General features: G+C 44.6%; 2 protein-coding genes across 7 annotated transcripts in view; one reads left to right on the plus strand and one right to left on the minus strand.

Moving 5' to 3' along the window:
* Positions 1-5,695: 5,695 nt before the first annotated feature.
* On the minus strand, positions 5,696-11,157 carry TMEM217 (transmembrane protein 217). 5 transcript variants are annotated; one of them, XM_083745114.1, is made up of 4 exons: positions 10,818-11,157; positions 10,280-10,381; positions 6,764-6,812; positions 5,696-6,620 (listed from the first exon to the last, which is right to left on the minus strand). In XM_083745114.1, the coding sequence occupies exon 4, from the start codon at positions 6,597-6,599 to the stop codon at positions 6,027-6,029; it is 573 nt and encodes a 190-aa protein (XP_083601240.1). In that variant the 5' UTR covers positions 6,600-6,620; positions 6,764-6,812; positions 10,280-10,381; positions 10,818-11,157; the 3' UTR covers positions 5,696-6,026. The 5 variants fall into 5 exon arrangements, with proteins under 5 accessions (XP_083601240.1, XP_083601237.1, XP_083601238.1 ...); XM_083745111.1 differs by lacking the exon at positions 6,764-6,812 and having other exon boundaries at positions 10,282-10,381; XM_083745112.1 differs by lacking the exons at positions 6,764-6,812; positions 10,818-11,157 and adding an exon at positions 10,499-10,795 and having other exon boundaries at positions 10,282-10,381.
* A 136-nt stretch (positions 11,158-11,293) lies between these two features.
* Positions 11,294-19,168, plus strand: part of TBC1D22B (TBC1 domain family member 22B) — a 40,746-nt gene continuing 32,871 nt past the window's right edge. The window contains exons 1-2 of one of the 2 annotated variants that reach the window (XM_083745004.1): positions 11,294-11,588; positions 14,979-15,035. In XM_083745004.1, the coding sequence (XP_083601130.1) occupies positions 11,533-11,588; positions 14,979-15,035 (113 nt within the window). In that variant the 5' untranslated portion in view covers positions 11,294-11,532. Of the gene's footprint in view, positions 11,589-13,384; positions 13,465-14,978; positions 15,036-19,168 lie in introns of those variants that run through there. The other variant, XM_083745003.1, reaches the window with a different exon arrangement.

Raw genomic sequence — 19,168 nt, forward strand, 5'->3', positions numbered from 1 at the left:
GTGTGTGTGTGTGTGTGTAGATGTCAGGGAAATACAGGACCATGACACAACCTGAATGTTAAAGTCGGGGAAAGTAGACATGCAGCATCTGCTGTCAGCTACCATCATGCAGTTAAGGTGCCGCCATCTTTGGCTCAGTGAAGATAACAATCCAACACACCACCAGCCACCTCCCATGCTCCCAACCCTCTCTCTGGGTTGCAGAATGCTCATTGTTTTTTAGTGAATTAACCCTGGGGCAGTTGGCCTAAAGTACGAAAGGTTTCCACAACATAAACACTTGACTGACTGACTTACTCATCTTGTCTAGATCATGCGGGCATTCACAGAAACTTCCCAAAATTGTAGTCTTTGCGCTCTAGACTGCAGTGCCTCTATTGCTGTTTACTACCTTCAAATATCTTAAGGGATAGAAGAGGGAACATGCCTGTTTTCTCCTGCTCTGGAGGGTAGGACTCGAACCAATGGCTTTAAGTTACAAGAAAGGAGATTCCGACTAAACATTTGGAAAAACTTTCTGGCAGTAGGAGCTGTTCGGCAGTGGAACAGACTCCCACGAGAGGCGATGGACTCTCCTTCCTTGTTGGTTTTAAAGCAGAGGTTGGATGGTCATCTACCATGGATGCTTTAGCTGTGATTCCTGCATTGCAGGGGGTAGGACTAGATGACCCTTGGGTCTCTTCCAACTCTCAGCTTCAATGTTTCTATTCTGCCTTCTATGTTGGAGAGAAAAGCTTTGAATAATCATCTGAAGGAGACTTTAACAGGCAGTTATAAGCAGGACTAAGGAGGGGAATTGTCCTCTCATGCTTTCTCCATGTATGGCAATCAAGGACCAATGACCCTTGTGTTTGCGTAGGATGACACAATGAACTTGGTTTCTAATTACTTATATGTAGTTCACATCCATATTCAATTCAGATTCAGATTATTTTTGTATCTCTGAATTGAATGAACAAGTTGGAACCAACCAGCACCCTTTAACATGGCATATAGAACATTAGCAGTGCTTGCATTTTCTCCCTGGGCATCATTGCATATGTGTATTAGTTCTAACAACGCATTTTGATGTGGCAGAAGCAACACTTCCTAAACTGCCCCACTGTCAAATCTAAAAATATGGCTGCTTGCTAGTGTGTGACTTTTAATCATTTGGGGGGGGGGGGATTATGCCCATCCAAAGGCTGGGGCATCTCATCACTGGTCCAGATAGGTGATTCCTGACTCAACTTGTAGCAGTGGGGTGGCTAAGGCAGATGTTGATGGGATGGGGTGCTAAAGCCTCTCTCCAGCTCTTGAGTGTTCCTGTGTTCCTGCCACTCTTATAAGACTCATGGAGAAATAGCCCCTCTCAGCAAGCATACTGCCCAACACCACCAGATGCAACAGCTATCGCTATGAGATGAATGCACTTTGTGTTGACAAGCATGTACAGGAAATAGAAGCACCAACATTAGCACCATGCAAGCTGTTTGCTTACTGTTACATAGCAACTGGTGTTAGGAGTCCTGACATTCCCAAGGTGTTTTGTGAGACATACTCCCATATGTATCATTTTGCTAAGGGCGGGTACCTCATGAAAGGATGTTTGATCTCACAGAGTAAGGGAGGGCCTATGTTCAAAGAAATGCAGTATCTCCTGCTTTGCTTGGGATATTCTTTCAGCAGGGAAGAAATGCATGAGCCCAACACCGACTCCTACTCCTCCCCAGATCTGTGTCATTTGAACACTGTTATGTATCATTTGAACAGGCAATGAGTTATCTGCAACTCTATACAACAACTAACTCAACTTATTTTCTCAATGAATTGGGAATGGAGAGTGTTACCCTTTCCCATCTTTGCTAGTAATCAATCTAGGATGATCAGTGCTGGCTTTATAGAACAGTGGCAGCTGTATATCCATTAAATGAACAAAATTTAAAGAGGACAGGGTCTTAAAATGCCTTTCAAACAAGAAAAATAAGTGCTGTATGAGTACTGGGGTCCCACAAGGACATGAAACAATATATGAAAATTAATTGCAGCTAATGTTTCCAAAACTACATTTCTCATCAGTCAGCATGGCAATGAACCTACTATTCTCAAAGCAGCTTCCCAAATAGGCAGTGTGTCAAATTATATGTGAGAGTTTCATGACTGGACCACCTAATTCTTTTTTATTTTATTTTATTTTATGTAAATGCAGCTGTGGGTTGCTTTTCAGCTTGAAATAAGCAACAGCACTGGGGGAGGTGATGTCTAACCCTGTGTCATTTTCCTGATCAAAATTACCTCCTCTGTTGCTATTTCCACTTTCCATAGCTGCTTTTAAAACAAAACAAAACAAAACAAAACAAAACAAAACACTAGACCCATCTTAACTTTTTACATGGAAACAGCACCATCTGCTGGCTTGTTATGGAAGCATAATGTAACCAACTTTGGTGCTGTGTGGTGTTTTGCATTATATAGGAAACTTCATAGACAGCCTTTATAGAGTTACCTTGTGAAGAGAGTGCTAGAGACTTGTGTTTTTATGTATCTGCTTGCTACAAATCTGTAGGCTGAGCTGAAGTGGGTGGGTGGGTGGGAGCAGGCTAGTACCCAGACAGACCCAGTTTTAAAATCATCACCCCACAATGCAAACAGCATGCACGCATTTGAATTCCTTCATGTTTCTTCTTGCCAGCCAGCTGCAGTGTTTCAAACTGCCAGATCAGTTTCAGTTGTTGCAGCCTGTTCACATAGACAGAACACTCCAGTGAGGCCAGCTACCTGTTCTCTCCAACTCTGTCCATCATGGCTGAACATTTTTGTAGGGGCAGGGATTGATTGGATGAATCCAGGTATTGGTTAATGTTTCATTATGAGAGGGAGTTATGCCCACCACCCAAGGAAAGGTCGTGGTAAGGCTTGAACTTGAAGAAACAAGGGTTTTAAGAAAACTACTATTCAGTCTCTAATAGTCCCTTCTTGAGCAAGGTGGCTGACAGGGCGGCCACTGGCAGGTGCAGTTATGCTTGGACAAAGCAATTATCTAGATTCATTTCAATCTGGCTTCAGCCTCCTTTTACCACTAAAACACCCGGTTCCCCCGACTAATGACAGAACATCAGGAGACAATTGGGACCATAGCCTTGTTGGTTCTCCCCAGTCTCTCAAGACTTTTGACACCATTGACCATGGTCTCCTTCTGAACCCGGGGGGGGGGGGATAGAAGTTGCAGGCATTGTATTACAGTGGTTTAACCCCTACCTGCAGAGTCATGACCAGAAAGTAGTACTAGGGGGGTCCTACAAGGTCCATTTTATGTCCTATGCTATCAGACACCTATCTGAAACCTCATCATCATCATTTTATCTGTATGCCGCCTTTCCATAGTTGAAACTATGCTCAAGGCGGCTTACAACGTGACAAGATTTACACAATTAGAAACATAACAGAAGTCATAAACAATAAATAAAGCACATCAAAAAGTACACAACCAAATGTAAACAATTTCCTCATAAATTGTAAGATATAAAACTAAAGATACAATAATAATATCAATAACAGCAACAGCTCTCTCAACCCCCTGTAAACAATACTCCAGCCCAAGAATCTGTTCAACGGCTTCAGCTTTTGTAGTTGGAGTCAGTCAGCACTCCACTCTCCCAGGCCAGATGGGAAAGGGCCAGCAAGGCAGGGTGCAGGTCTTCCAGTTGAGAGCTGTGTTGTCTAGGCCAGTGTTTCCCAACCGGTGTTCCGCGGCACAATAGTGTGCTGCGAGACTTTGCCTGGTGTGCCGTGAGAGGGAGGCGGGCTCCATGTGCTTAGAGCAACAGGCTGCCGCCCCAAGCCTCGCGCGCCCGACGGGAGCTCCTGCCGGGTGCGCAAGGCTTGCAGACACTCGCCCGAAGCACGGGGAGCCCTCCGTAGGGCTCCCTGTGCTTCGGGCAACAGGCTGCCGCCCCAAGCCTTGCGCGCCTGGCAGGAGCTCCTGCCGGGCGCGCAGGGTTGCAGACACTCGCCCGAAGCACGGGGAGCCCTCCGTAGGGCTCCCTGTGCTTCGGGCAACAGGCTGCCGCCCCAAGCTTTGCGCGCCTGGCAGGAGCTCCTGCCGGGCGCGCAAGGCTTGCAGACACTCGCCCGAAGCACGGGGAGCCCTCCGGAGGGCTCCCTGTGCTTCAGGCAACAGGCTGCCACCCCAAGCGGCATATAGTCAATATAGGCACAGAGTTAATTTTTTAAACATTTTCTAATGGTGGTGTGCCTCGAGATTTTTTTCATGAAACAAGTGTGCCTTTGCCCAAAAAAGGTTGGGAAACACTGGTCTAGGCATTTGTAGTACGGTGCCATCAGTGTGCAAATGACACAGTTGTACCTCTCTGTCTTGTTTTGATGTAAAGGAACCTTCCAAAACCTGATCATTGGCTGTGCTTGATGGGGCTAAGGCGAGTTGTAGTGCCTCTGGCCTTTGTATAGTAGGCAACATTCAAGTCATGCACAATTCAGAGGTTTCTATACCCTCTTCTCCATCCAGGTAAGTAAGAAGCATTACTGCAGTTCAAGGACACATTCCAGCCAAGTGAGAACACACAAGGAGTGAATGGAGTAGGGCCAGTGAGGAGCGGGGCCTGGGAAGGGATGTGGTCTGGTGACAATCCTGGAGGACTGCAGTTGGCCCCCCAGGCCTGAGATTTCCTAGCCATACACTAGAGAGTAGTAACTAATAGAGAAACATGTCCCTTGTGCTTATATTCTTGTTTTTTGAATTATGCTCTAATTTCCACAACTATTAAGATGAATTATTTGGGTATGAAACCAAGTTGAACTGTCACCTTCCTATTTTTCAGTGCCAATTACAATATTGTTTTTTTAAACACTTGCTAAAATGTTGCCAAATAAAACGGCAGTTGTGAAGAGGCAAGTGGACCTGACGGCCCAAAAACATCATTTGATAACAAAACCATGTCTATGAAAAAGAAGGGGGAAATCTATACCTCCAGAGATTGCACCACTGTTCTGCTCCTTCCCCAGCCACACACACACAAATCCGCTTTGGTTAAGGAAATGAAAGAAGCTCAAGAAAAACAGCTTCTTGACTTACACCAAACTTTGCCAAAGTGTGTTTGCTGAAAAACGTGAGTGTGGGATTGTGAGGTAGGCATTGCCAGGGAAGGTGTGTGTGTGTGTGTGTGTGTGTGTGTGTGTGTGAATGCTCTATCCTTCCTCTTCCTGCCACTTTCTCCCTGAACTCTCCCTAGGCTGACTTTTCTGCCTCATCAGGTTTCTTTTCAATCTTGGGACCAGCTAAAATCAAGCCAGCTACTGGGAAAGAGTTGTGAGTGGTTAAGCACTACCAACTGCTTTCCCCCTGCAAAGTCCCCACCTCTGCATTTGTATTACGGTATTTAGTAACCTTGAGGCAGTGTGTCATTCTGGCCAAAGAAAGGGAGCAAACACTACTTTAAAAATAATAATCTAGCAATAAATAATCTTCACTGTGACATTTCACATCCAAGCACATATGTTATTAGAGACACCAGCTTTTTCCACGGAATTTCATGATCCCAGTTTTCCACAGCCATATCATTGTGATTATAGGAGTTAGAAAGGAAACTATTGCCTTGCCCAAATATTCTGATGATACAGTTCACATGTCTTCATAACTCAATCAGGCAAAACAAGATTGTGTGTATGGGGGGGGGAGGGGGAATAATCCAAAATACAATGGAGAGGAAATATATGTTTATTAAGGAAATCAGGTCAATCCAATAAGGTAATAAGATTTTTTTTAAAAAAAAAGTCAAACCACATGCAGCACCACTTAGAATGCATGAATTTATATACCAGATTTGCAACTCTGGCAAGACAAACCCATGTTTTGCGGCCCTGCTGAGTGTTTGACAATCCCTCTGTTCTTGCAGTTCCAGGCAGGCAACAATAACCAGAGGCTTTTAAAGCTCCCAGTGGCCAGCAATACAAGGTTGATGAACTGTACTCATCTTGCTATGTCCCAAGCATTGCAAGCCTGCTAGTTTGCACAAATTACCTGACAACTCTTATTGAACTCTCCTAGCATTGATACCCAGCCTAAACTTGGGAGGCTCTGACACACGTCTTGATATCCGCCTTGTCTTCAGTGACATCCTCCCTGTGCTTCTGCCTTCAATAAGCATCAGAAGATATGTTATGATAAAGAGAAGCCAAAAGCAGTCTGTGGGGATTCTGGTGGCCAATCCAAACCATTCCAAGTCACTTATTGAATAAAGAGCTGCCCTTGCTGTTAGAACTACAAGAACAATGTTGGCTAGATCATAGAAGATGAGCCAAACAATGTAGATAAACAATCCTACAGTGTCTCGCCTCTGGATGGATAAGAGGAAGTAGAAACATATAGGATAAGTTATAACAGCCAAGCCGATTGCAGTGTAATAGTAATATGGGATGACCCACATCATTCCAATTGAATAATTTTCTTCCTGATGCAGTTGTATCAGAGTTAGGGAGCGATTTAGGTGACCAGCCTCAAAGATCAGGTACATATTGGTTGTCAGAATCATATAGACACCAGCTAGAAGAGATCCTGCTTTTGGAGCTACACCACAGATACCACCTGCAAACAGGATGATCATCTTCTCACTTCCAAAAATCCCCTGAAAGGCAATTAAACTGAATTAGTAGTGCAGGATATGGAAAATGTTTCCAGAACTCTCTGAGAAAGCTTAAAGATATGTTCAAACTAGAGATGAATACAAAACATCAGAGTAGGAGAGAATGCAAATATATTGATGCACACCTAGGTTGCTTCCAGACTGTCCTGTCTTGTGGGTGGGATTCAATTGTTTACCAGAAATACATGTTACACAATTTAAGTACATTATGCACTCTTTGTCAACAAATCCACTTACACACTCACCCCTTTTGCTGTAAGGAAAGTGATGGGAACTTGTGGGATAATAGCAGTTGCTTAACACAATATTGTATAACCTTCCAGCAAAGAAATCAGAATGAATGTGCAACGAACAGTGGATGTTTTATAACTGCCTCACAAAATTTGTGCAAACAAATCAGGATGAAGGCCCAGTAAGCAGGTCACATGAAGGTGACCTTGGATGCACAAGCAACAGCAACATATGAAATTGCATGTTTGCAGCATGACTTCAAGAATCCAAAAGTGTGCATAGATATCTGCAGAGGCAGAACCATCCCACCAAGTGTTATGTAGCACCTCTAAAAATATCCAGCTATTGCTATGATAGCCTGCAACTCAGAAATAAGTTTTGATTTTGGCCTGGAGAGGTCTTCCTTACAGAAAGTCAGGCTCACATATTCCAAACCAGCCCAGTTGTAACAGCGCCTCTAAAATGTATTGTTTCCTTTCAGTGTAAATCTCTGCCATTCTTTCCTTATCATTTGTAAATCAGAAGTAAGTAAAAGACCAAATCAAACTAAGGTATTGGCACCCAGCTATCAAACCTCCCACTCTCTCCTCAAATTAGGAAGCAATAAATTTCAATAGTCTGAGGCTTTTGCTTGAAAAGTCCAAAAGATATGTCAAACTCCATCTCACCAGAGCAGAGGAATAAGATGCATTTCTTGAAATCATTTTGCAAACTTTTTAAAAACAAGCTCTTCCTGGCTGACATTTCTTTTTTTTAACACCCATTCACAGTGTTAGAAATTGAGATATGAAAGCTAGGAGCTAAATGGTACCTTAAACCTAGATTATGGGCACAACAATGGAATGTCTAGGTGCACTTTTTTATAACAAGAATACAAAGCTGAAAATGAACAGCAGCTAAAATATTATGCTCATTTTTCATGTGGTCTAGTCCTTCCCCTGCCCACCCACCTCCCTAATATTCTAAGAGCGTCTCTTCTCCAGTCTTCAGAGAATAGCTGGAAGTGGGGAGGCAGAAAAAGGTCGTCCTTTCCTTCTACTCTGCAGTTTTAATCTGAAATCTCAGACACAGTACTGCACCCAGAACTCAGAAACTGATCACAATAATGAAATTCCCTGTTGCAAAATGGTATAATGGCCTAGAACAATGGGAGTTTCAAACACTGCCAATTCACTATCAGGAAGAGAGAATGTGTTTCTATGCTAATTTTTGAGACTAACTCAGGCATAACAGGTGATGCTTTTCATTTTACTAGCTAGGAATCCTTTGGGTACTAAAGGGATCTCACCTCATTGTCAAGGAATTTTCTGATAGACTCCCCCCACCTACCCACTTTTCCTTCCCCCTATCCCCTTTGTTGCTGAAGAGGTACTCTTGCTTTCAACACACTGAACCTCAGGCTCACAAAATAAGGAAAGGAATTAAACTTTAGAAAGAAAGCCCATCAGCTGTCCAACACCTCCCTCCCCTTCTACCTTACACTTTGAAAACCAATCAGATTCCTCTTTCTTGGGGATACCAGTCTCTCCTTTCCCCCTTTGTCACGCTAATTTCTTCCTCCCTAATTTTCTCACCCCAAAAGCTCAGATCTCTCTATGCTTAGTAATCTGAGCCACTGTCCCAAAGTCTTCCATTTTTCTTCTGATTTTCACCTAAAACTCCCCCAAAGCCCTTCCCAATCATTCCTCTGACCCCCCTTTCTCTTCTGCAAATAAACAGCTCAAGCCAGCTCCCACCCCCACATTCTATTACAACCTTAACCTCTTCAGCCAACAACCCCCCTCCCCCAACTCTCCTTGCCTGACCACATCATAGTTTGATAGTTTTCCTATGTGTTCCTAGGAATACTTCTAAGAATAACTCTTGCATGATTTTAACTTTCCCAAGCCTCATTCTATTCTTGGTGTGCTGTTTATTGATTTTGTTTAAAATGTTTAGTAAATGTGCTGTTTCCTTTCTGAGGCAATTAGTTAATTCCCTTTTGATATAATAAAATTGACTTTTGATTTATCTCTGTTGCCTGTATTAACTCCTGGGATACCAAACTCTTGAGTGTATCCGGGTCACAACCTCAATAGATTCCTAGAAGTGTCAGGTTTAATTTTCCTGTTTCTTCTGTGTGATTTTTAATTCTCTTCTCTATTTCTGTAAATCTAGGTTCTAATTGTTTTACTGAATTTGACAGACTTACTGTTTTATTGATAATCTCCTTGTCTCTTTCCTTCAATGAATTTGTTATAACGTATTCTACAGCAATCCATTTTCCTCTATAGTTTTGTGCTTTTTAAAATAATCACCTTCAAATTCTTTAGTAAAAAAATGTTTTAATTGTTCTAGTATTGAGCATGCCACTTTCTCTATTTTAAAATCTGTTTTACCCATTTTGAAAGCCTGCATTTCCCCCAGTCTTAAAATGTGCTTCCATCTCATTTGTACATTTTATGCTTTCTTTTCCAGCACAATTGATTATAATATCCAGAAAAGTAACTAATGCAAGCTTGCTGTTATCATTTAGTTATCAGCAAATAATGTTGAACCCAATAAAAGTTAGAAAGGGAGAAGAAAAAAGGTAAAAGGGGAGGGGGGGAGAAATCACTAAGAAATTCATTAGTCAAATAGGAATTAATTATTAATTATTTAAGCAATTTCATTACTATATTGTTCTTAACAGACTGAAATCTTACTGTTTCTAAGAAGACGTTCTGGCAGAAAAATAAAAAGGGGACGAGCACAAGGAATACAGCTGAAGAAATGAAAAGGTGCCAGACATTGTGACAGGATTCTTTTGACCTCTGGTGGTGACTGATGCTCTCTTTAGTTCAATTCATTGAACCTTATTTTCTAAATGGTTGGTTATGTGTTACTGCCTCAGTGCTATTATTATTATTAGTCCTTAAAAATAGTGTTGCAGTTGCACAGAACAGCTATCAATCACTCTCAGTGGTGCAGCTAGGACTGTGTCTCAAGGCTGAGGTTCAGTGCCCTGCAGTCCAGCCCAGTCCCACTGTGCCCAGTGGCAGATTGCTAGTGTGGTGACAGACAGGCCTTGTATAATCATCCTTTATTTTTCATTTTTAAAAGCACATTTTATGGCCACAGGATAGGCCATGTACATGTTTTGAGGTTAATGGGAGATACAGTTCAAAACATTTGAATGGCTTGTGGTTGCAAAGCATAGAATAGCAGCATTGATGGGGAAGAAGATAAATGCTAAAAATGTGTTTCCCAATTGAAGTAATATACATGACTGAATTGTGGCAATGTGGTCACCACTTCCCTCTCTGACAAGCAGTAGAAGTGCAATGGATGAAGAGCACAAGGGAGCAGGTATGTTCTGTACTTGCTCTGTACTTGTACTTGTATTGATGTTAACTGCTGCCAATGGTAAATCATACTCCACATTTCTTCTCACCATTTTGAGTCTGTTCACTTGATCTCTTGTGACCCCAGTTGTTTATCTCTTCCAAGGATTACTGCTGCATCAGAAAACAATGCCACTTATAGCAAGCTTCCTGTGAAGAAACATTAGAGGAGTAACACACTTGGAATATCTGTATGCTGATACCTTATTTGTCCAAGTGGATAGAGAGCTGCCTCCCCCCTCAAGTAAATAAATACAAATACTTAACTAAAAATAGAAATTGTAGAAAGATTTTGACAGATTTTTCGGAGCACTTGGGGGCAAAAGGAAGTAATTTAAAACAACTTGTCATTGAGACATTTCATTCCGAATCTGCTAGACAGAGCCAGGCAGATGACAGGTTGCCCCTCAGCAACATAAATCCTGACTGTGCCCACGACATTAAAGGAATGAACATGCCAAAGTTAAATAAGTTCTTGCATTCTCTCTCTCTATTGAATAAGCCGGACTCATTTTGATCTGATGGGTGTTCTGTTCGCACCAATGTGCAGTTTAAAATCTATCCTTGTGAAGAACAGCATACCTACATTAAAAGGGAGGGCAATCTGAGGGCTTCTGAGGAGTTTCAGGTAGGAGCTGAAGGTGACTTTGCTGAAGAAAGCACATAAAAGTAGCGCCTCTGTAAAAATTGTCCTCTTTTTAATGGAAGATTCGAACCATCAGTCTCCCAATAATTAATGGTTTTTTAAAAAAAGTCTGCCTAGATTTGAAAGTGTTGTTTATTATTTTCCTCCCTGAGAGAGGGGGCAGCCCCCAGCCTGCCTTGGTTTCCCTCACTGGCTTTCCGCTCCCGCTTCTCCGCGAGGACCGTCACTTTTGACAGTTAAACCGCCTCCCGCTTCGACCAAACTGCACGTGGCTCCCCCCGCCCCCTCGCCGCAGCCTTCCTCCTCCCCCGCCCCCTCCTCTGTGCATCACTAGGTGAATCGCCCCGCCTCTCGCGCGTTGCGCGCGGCTCCTGGTCCCGCCCTCCCTTTGGCGGCCCCCCCCCCCACCTCGCTTATGCTTCACGTTGCTTTAGGAATCTGACTCAGGATTGGCCAGCTAGGGGGACTCTGGCTCAGGCAACCAATGGCTGGGCCGCGCCCGCCCGACTCCAAGATGTCGGCGCTGAGGCCTGGCAACGGGGCTCCCGGAGGGAGGCGGTGAAGCGGCCTCGGCCGGAGGCTTTGGGCCCCACCGCTCCGGCTCGTCCCCTCCCTCCCGGAGCCGGCGGGGTGCTCGGCCTCTGCCCCCCCAGCCATGGCCGCGGAAAGCAGCAAGCAGTTCTGGAAGCGGAGCGCGAAGCTGCCGGGCAGGTGAGCTGCCGCATGAGGCTCAGTCTCCGGGGTGGGCGCCCGCCAAGCAGCCGTGCCCCGGGAAGGCGGGAGCCGGTTGGCGGCGCCGGTTCCTGCGGGTGCTTCCCCGCCGCCATTCATCGCAGGGAGGTGCTTCGTGGGGGCTTGCGGCTCTCGTCCTGAAGCCGGTTAGCAGCCTCCCCACATCTAGAGGGAGCAGGGCAATAGGGGAGAGGACCTCTGTGGGTCCCACGATGCCCGTGAGGTGAAGCTCGGGATTGCGGTCGCGCCACGATTGCTCTCCGCTGCGGCGCCGGCTGGCCCGGTTAGTCAGCAGCAGCAGCTGCAGTCAGAAGCCCATCGCCAGCCGGAGAGGCGAGGCTGGCGATCGTGGGGCAAATGGGCTTTGCTAGGCTCCCATGTTCCTAAACCCGCCGTTGGGAATGAGGAGACTCGCGGGTGCCTCCGTCCTCCCTTGTCCCGGGGCCGTTTGTATTTCGGAGCCAGCCAGGTTGCTCAGCGGACAGGTGCATTGGATTGCTACTTTGCCCAGGAGCAGAAGTCACTTCCTCATTTGCATAGGTTAATCGGCGTGGGTCCGTATGGGCTTCCTTATCGTGCTGGCGCTTAAACGCTGATAGGAGTGAACTTCAAAACCGGGTGGCGAAGAGAATCAACCAGGCTTTAAAAAGCAAACACCAACTAATTACGCCTCTTGCAACTCGGCAACTGAGAATCTTTGCTTTGTTATACCAAGAAAACTCTCTGGAGAACTTCAGGACACACAAGGCTGGCTTTCTAAATATGAAAGCAGAAGTCCTAGACTTCATATTCCGGAGACGATTTCTCCTTAATGTGCCCACCCCCAAAGCTGGTGAACAGGGAGTTTGCAGTGCTTAAATTACAAAGGGGTGATGTGGAGCATGGCAGGATGCTTCCCATATTTATTGCTTTTAGCATTGTTTGGGGATGTGTGTGATTTGGTTAAAATGGATGAAGTTAGAGGTAAGGTGTGTGGATTTTATAAAAGGCCCCCCCCCCCAATTCTTCCATAGTTTAAACCATGGTGGTCTGTGCATCCTTTTGATAAGTCTATCAGTGATGGCTATAACTTATCTTCTGTATCTGAGGGACCATGCGTCATATTCTACTTGTTTTGGAAGACAAATGCTAGAGTATCTTTGCCCTCTTGTCCTGTGAGAGCCAGTGTGGTGTAGTGGTTAAGAGTGATAGACTCGTAATCTGGTGAACCGGGTTCGTGTCCCCGCTCCTCCACATGCAGCTGCTGGGTGACCTTGGGCTAGTCACACTTCTTTGAAGTCTCTCAGCCTTACTCACCTCAGAGTGTTTGTTGTGGGGGAGGAAGGGAAAGGAGAATGTTAGCCGCTTTGAGACTCCTTCGGGTAGTGATAAAGCGGGATATCAAATCCAAACTCCTCTTCTTCCTTGGGCTTCCCATAGGCATCTGATTGGCCACCAGGAACAGAATGCAGGACTAGATAGGTCTGACCCTGAAAAGCTCATATGTTTCTCTTCAGCACCGCTCCAATCACTTTATTATTTGGAAACATGGCTGCTGGGGAAACTGTTGTTGGTGGAAGGTTCTGGCTGTTGTTGGACAGGGCCAAGCTGGGATGATCTGCTATCAGCCTTGAAGAGAGATTTTGCATCCCACCCATGTGCAAACTCTTATACTTTTAATACTAATTATATTGGAATACATTCTTTCTCTATATACTTAGTGTTCAATTCTGATTAGGTTTCCTTCCTCACTCATTAAGAAGGCACTTGAAAGCTTGAGGAAACTCTGCACAATTGTTTGACCACTCTGAATGAGATTGAGCGATAACTTTCCTCTTTTGATGATTCAGGAGCATGTGCCCCTGAAGAAAGTGAGGTAGGACCTAAGAGGTGATCTTGGCCTCAGGTTTGGGATAATGGCTGTATAATTCACGAGGCTGTTGCATTAGACTTCAAGCTTTCTAGAATACCAAGGTTCACAACCAGAGTTAAGTGCAAAAGTTATACACTTGGGATTAAATAACTCTGAGCTAAGGAATTTGTTTGGAATACCATCCTTCCACACAAAAATCCACTTGTGGTTACCCCCCACCCCACCCTTCAGCAGTGCAATGCAGAATCATTTTGCTGTTCCCATTGTTAAACAATTGGGAGTCATAAATCCTTGCTAATCTACTTCAGATCTCTCAGTAGATCCTAATTTATCTTCTGCTCACCCCTGTGTTATATTGTTCGCATGCTCTCTAACCTCATATTGACCATGCTGTCCCAAGCCAGTTCACCACCGCGAGGCCTCTGGAATGCTTAGCTGGCTTTAAATCCTGCCAGGCTAGTTAATTCTCTGTTTCTCCCTCTAATGTCATCCATCTCTCCGCCTGTCAAACTCTACCAACTTTCTAGGGTAGTTTGGATGTGTGGGAAAAGTACAGATAAGGTCTTATAATACGTACTTGGGAAGAAAAAAAATAACATTATTTCTGCAAGTGTGCTGGTGCCTCACTATCTTAACTTTCTTATCTCATTGCCACATCCTGCTTGCTCACTTGTGTGTTTCTGCCTCTCTAAATCAAGATGTTGTTTCCATCTATAGCTAATTTAAACAGTGAAGTTGACTAAACCTGGTAAACCGGTTTTGGGAAAAGAAATGATCCAACTTGAACTTCAGCCCAACCAATGAACTTAAGCTTTATTCACTGATGTGTACGTTGCCTGCCAGTCAATAGGCTGCTGTGATAGCTCAGGCCAATGGAAGGGGGAGGTGGGTGCACATACTGTTTTATTTAAATAGCCTGTAGCCCACGTCTTGCCCTCTACCTATTTCTGTGTTCTGAAGCACATGTAGCTAGAAGATGAGTGAAACGAGGGCTAAGTCCTGGGGCCCCCTCCACATAGCTTCCCCCCCAGCTCAGTTGTCTGAATTGTTTGTTAGGAGTACAGTTTTCCTAACCTGTGCAAGTAAAGTTGTCCTTGTGACCAATAGCCCTTACGACCCGTTCTTCACCCCATGTGTTGTATAATCCATGCTGAAAAGAACAAGCACTAAGCTTGTATGTAGTCATGTGGTTTGGCCTCTGTTAAGTCTGCAAAGAATGATGGAGATATTTTGACCGGGGCCAGAGGGCAGAGGAAACTCTCAAAGAGCTGCTTATCGAAATGGGAAATCTTTCTCATGTGTGTTCTTTGGACTGGCCAAAGGGGATGCCAAGAAAAGAATTGGGAGGGTGGGTTGTCAACATTGCTTTTGCTTTTCTAGGTAGCAGATTGTGTTTGTTCCTGTGGTTTTGATAACTGGGAGTTATTGACATTGCTTGTATGTGGCCCTTGATACATTCACTGCTGAGGCTAGAATACTTGCTCACAAATCACTTGAGTCTCTTGTTTCCCCTTCAGCATTCAACCTGTCTATGGAGCTCAGCATCCTCCACTGGATCCCCGGCTTACTAAAAAGTGAGTAGCTTCCCTGGTTCTCAGACCTTTAGCACTCATCACCACATGGTGCTGCTTTGCCCTGGGAAGAAGTCTGTTTTGTCTGTCCAGTTATTTTGCTCTCTCCTATGGATTACCAGTCTCCAAGGTCTCAGTTTAGTTGGTGATCACAGGAGCTATTGCAAAAAGAAAAGTGGGATGGAGAGAAACGTAGCAGCACCAAAAATGCTGAAAGTGAAATTTAATGGCATAACACACACCATAGCTGTCAAGTGTCCCTTATTTGAAGGAACAGTCCCTTATTCCAGCGCCGTGTACCGCTGCTGTCCCTTATTGATGGATGTCCCTCAAATGATGTCCCTTAAATTTCAAAGGAAGCAGCTCCTCTCCCTCTCTCACTGCCGGCCAGGGAGGAGGGAGGCTCCAACTGTGTTGCTTCGCTGTGTTGCTCAACTAATAAGTCTAAGAATGACTGGGGGGGTGGAGCTTGCATGCCTTGTGTGTGGCTAGTTAATGCAAGCTGAGGGGTTTTTTGAATGCTGGACGCCATTTTGTTGCACGTGCTGCTGCAAACTTTGCAGTGCAAAGCCAGGCCAGGGAGCCATTTTAAGTTGAGGCTGCGTAGGCCTTGTGGTCCGTGTGATTCAGATTCTATTCAGTTGAACCTCTGGTTACAAAGTTGGTTGGACAGTGTTCTCGAAGCTAACCAGCCTGAGTTTGACCAGACTGCAGGAGGACAGGAAGACTGGAGTGCCTGGAACAGGTGAGGCTGCAGGTCCCTTATTTTGGCTGCTGGTCCCTTATTTTCAAATCTGTAAGTTGACAGCTATGACATACACTGCTGTGTTGTTGGAATTTTGCTAAGTTTTACTTACAGTAGACCCACTGAAATTAACAGACTTAGTCAGGAGAAGACAAGGCTAAGGAGTAAACCCTATACAAATCTGGAGTGGAGTTCCCAAGACAGTTGGATGGCACCTTGTACTCCTTCCAGCCAAGCTGGTGTCAAACGTATTGCTCTGCGGAGTCTTGTTATCTGGGCAGCCCAGGATCTCCATACGCATTGCCCAGGCTTGTACCCCAGGAAGGTCACTTAGGTGCTGAAAATGCAGCGGTTTGACGTCACCCGTGGAAGTGCACTCCATTGTCTCTTGAGACAGACAGATGCCAACAACAAGTCATGTTCTCTAATTTCAGTTGGTTTACTCTGATCAAAACCTAATTGACTACCACCTAGTGTGTGTGAGCTAAACACAGGCTGTGGGACCAAGAATTACAAACTACACGATGTCCTTTGTGAACTAAAACTCTAAGGAAGAACTTTTTAGAGTAGGAGGACTTGCAAGTATTGCCTCAATGAGGGATGTTTTGTTTAAATGCCTTGGATGCTATTTGGACCAATAAATTCCCCATCAGGCACCAATTTGAGCTTTACCTGTTTTTTGGCCCTTGAGTACTGGGCATGTAATGAGTTGGTGGCCCCATGATTAAGTCACTATGGGAAGGCATTCCCATCACAATTGTTGCTGTTATATCCCAAGGGATTCATGAGTCGTGGAGTCTAACCTCCTTGTCAGTCTCTAGAGGGGATTCCCCAAGGGGGAAAAGGAGGGCAAAGACTTTAATGCTGCTATCCAAGCTATGCAGAGCTACCCTAGTTTATGTGTTGCTTGTCTTTATACATAAGCAATTGTGGCTGTTTACGATTATAAATCTAACATGTGCCTTCCCCTGTGCTGAACATCTCGCTCTCGTCATGCTATTGTGGAGTTTGTAAATACATTGTTCCCTAAATCACAATGTTTGCTAATACTGATGCCTTTTGATAGCGGTTTTCAACTGTTGACTATCACAATCCTATATTCATTCAAATCAATGACACTCTAGCCCAGTCTGTTTGTTTTTGAAGGGGGCCATTGCAAGATGAATATAAAATTATAGAACAACTTTGGAGTCATTTGTCTATTATAGATTCTTCTTAGTTAGTGCCAGTTAAGATGGAGGGATATCTTGGGAGTGAAGACCACTTCTCTGCGTATCTTGACTAAAAAACTTTGATGAGAATATGCTAGATTAATTGAGTCTGATCTTAAATTTCTGTTGTTTTAAAGAGTGTATCCCCTTCCTACCTTGGGAGGTGGAGAAGGGGTTTTTGCAATTTGCCAGTGAAGCCCTGTTCCAGGTGCCATCTCTTTCAGACATTAGATTGTTGTCAGCTAGGAGCAGAGTTTATTCTGGGGTGGCCCCTGAATTCTGGAACACACTCTCCCTTGAGGCCTTGTTTTTAATTTGACTGATTTTAGTGATCAGCTAGGGTAGGCTTAGTATTGTTGCATCTGAGTTCATTCAAGCCTCTTACGCAAATAGATTTTGTCCTGATTTACTACTTCCCAATGTGACTAAAATCGCCTTCATCAGAAACATTACTTTATGAAAGTTTTACCAATTTCAAAGCATATCTCATGGGTCTGAGATCTCACTGCTCTTTCTGTGTTTGAATGTATGGCTTATACACATTAATCTCTTTTCAGTGCCTATTTGGACTGACTATATAAATCTATAAATTTAAATTAGTGTTAATGAAGCATTCTCAATGTCAGTTTCTGCTGATGATATTTTATTATTTTTGATACATTTGCAAATAAAATTTTTAAGAAAAGGTGTAATTTGTATGTAAGGGGTCCCCTTCAACAAAGACATCTTCAAGGAATAGCATTAGTTTTTCTGTACTGTATTGCCTTTGTCTGGCTTACCTCTTGAACATGCTGTTCTTGACCAGACTTTCTGAAGTACCGTATTTTTCGCTCTATAACACGCACCTGACCATAACACGCACATAGTTTTTAGAGGAGGAAAACAAGAAAAAAAATTCTAAACGAAACAGTGGATATATGATTTTTGTGGTTCATGCTGTGGCCACAGACATGTGATCTGACGGTGAGTTTGGGGTAGCCCAATGCAAAAACCCTGAGGATCCATGTGGACCCGTGCTTTGTAACCACGTTTTAAGTGGGGAGGGAAGGAAAAGAACGACAAGGAGCACGCGTGGGGGGTATGGAGAAGGATGCTGCTGATAATGCAGGAGAGGCTCCTCTCCGGCTTTGCTCCTTTAGAACAAGCAGGCTCTGCGTCTCTCCCTCCTCCCCGGCAAGGAAACCATGATAGTAACCACTCTGAGACAAATCAAGAAAAATTGCGACCAACACTCTCCCCCAACAAGCGCAGTGAGGTCAAAACACACACACACGCAGAGAGGGAACTGGCCCTAAAGTCGCAGGGCGCTGGGGGAGTGAACGGGAAGCAAGAGAAGGAGAAGGAGCCCTCACACACAGAGAGACACACAGCGTGTCAATTCTAAAGTCGGAGGGACAGCGCAGGGAGAGTGAACGGGAAGCAGGAGGAGGAGAAGGAGCCCTCTCTCTCTCTCTCTCTCTCTCTCACACACACACACAGAGTGTCAATTCTAAAGTCGGAGGGAGAGCGCAGGGGCGCAGGGAGAGCGAAGAGGAAGCAGGAGGAGGAGAACGATAGCTCAAGCACACACACACACAGCCCCTACAGTGGCTAATCCAAAATCGGACAGCAAAAAACTGCAGGCAGGGACAGAGAGTACGGGGTTGTTTTAAAGCAGCCAACCCCGCTCTGCTTCTCTCCCTCCTCCCGGCTAGGCTGGCTGAAAAGCTTCGCTGCTACTTAGCAGATCAGTGGGGAGGAGAGAGGAACATAGAGGACGGGTTTTTTTTAAAGCAGCCAAGCCCGCTCTGCTTCTCTCCCTCCTCCCCAGCTCGGCTCGCTGACAGGAGCCGCTTACACCTGCTTTGCTGTTTCAAAGCAAGCCACGGACTGCTCACAACTGCAGCAGATTCCCCCGCCATCTGTAGGCATTCGCTCCATAACACGCACAGACATTTCCCCTTACTTTCTAGGAGGAAAAATCTGCGTGTTATGGAGCGAAATTTACAGTAGTTTTGAGACATTTCCATTTTCTTTGTTCTCAACTTCTCTCTTGGTCTCCTTAACCTTGCTGGAGTTCATGTGCTTTCTGAGTTTCTTGTTCGGACATGAACTTTCTCTTTATAGCACAAGGACTTTGACTCATTTAACTGAGAACAAAGCAAATGCAGCTTATGAAAGAATAGTTGTGCCTGATTATG

Source organism: Podarcis gaigeae (genome assembly GCF_964106915.1).
Source record: "Podarcis gaigeae genome assembly, chromosome: 6".
Classification (NCBI taxonomy): Eukaryota; Metazoa; Chordata; class Lepidosauria; order Squamata; family Lacertidae; genus Podarcis; species Podarcis gaigeae.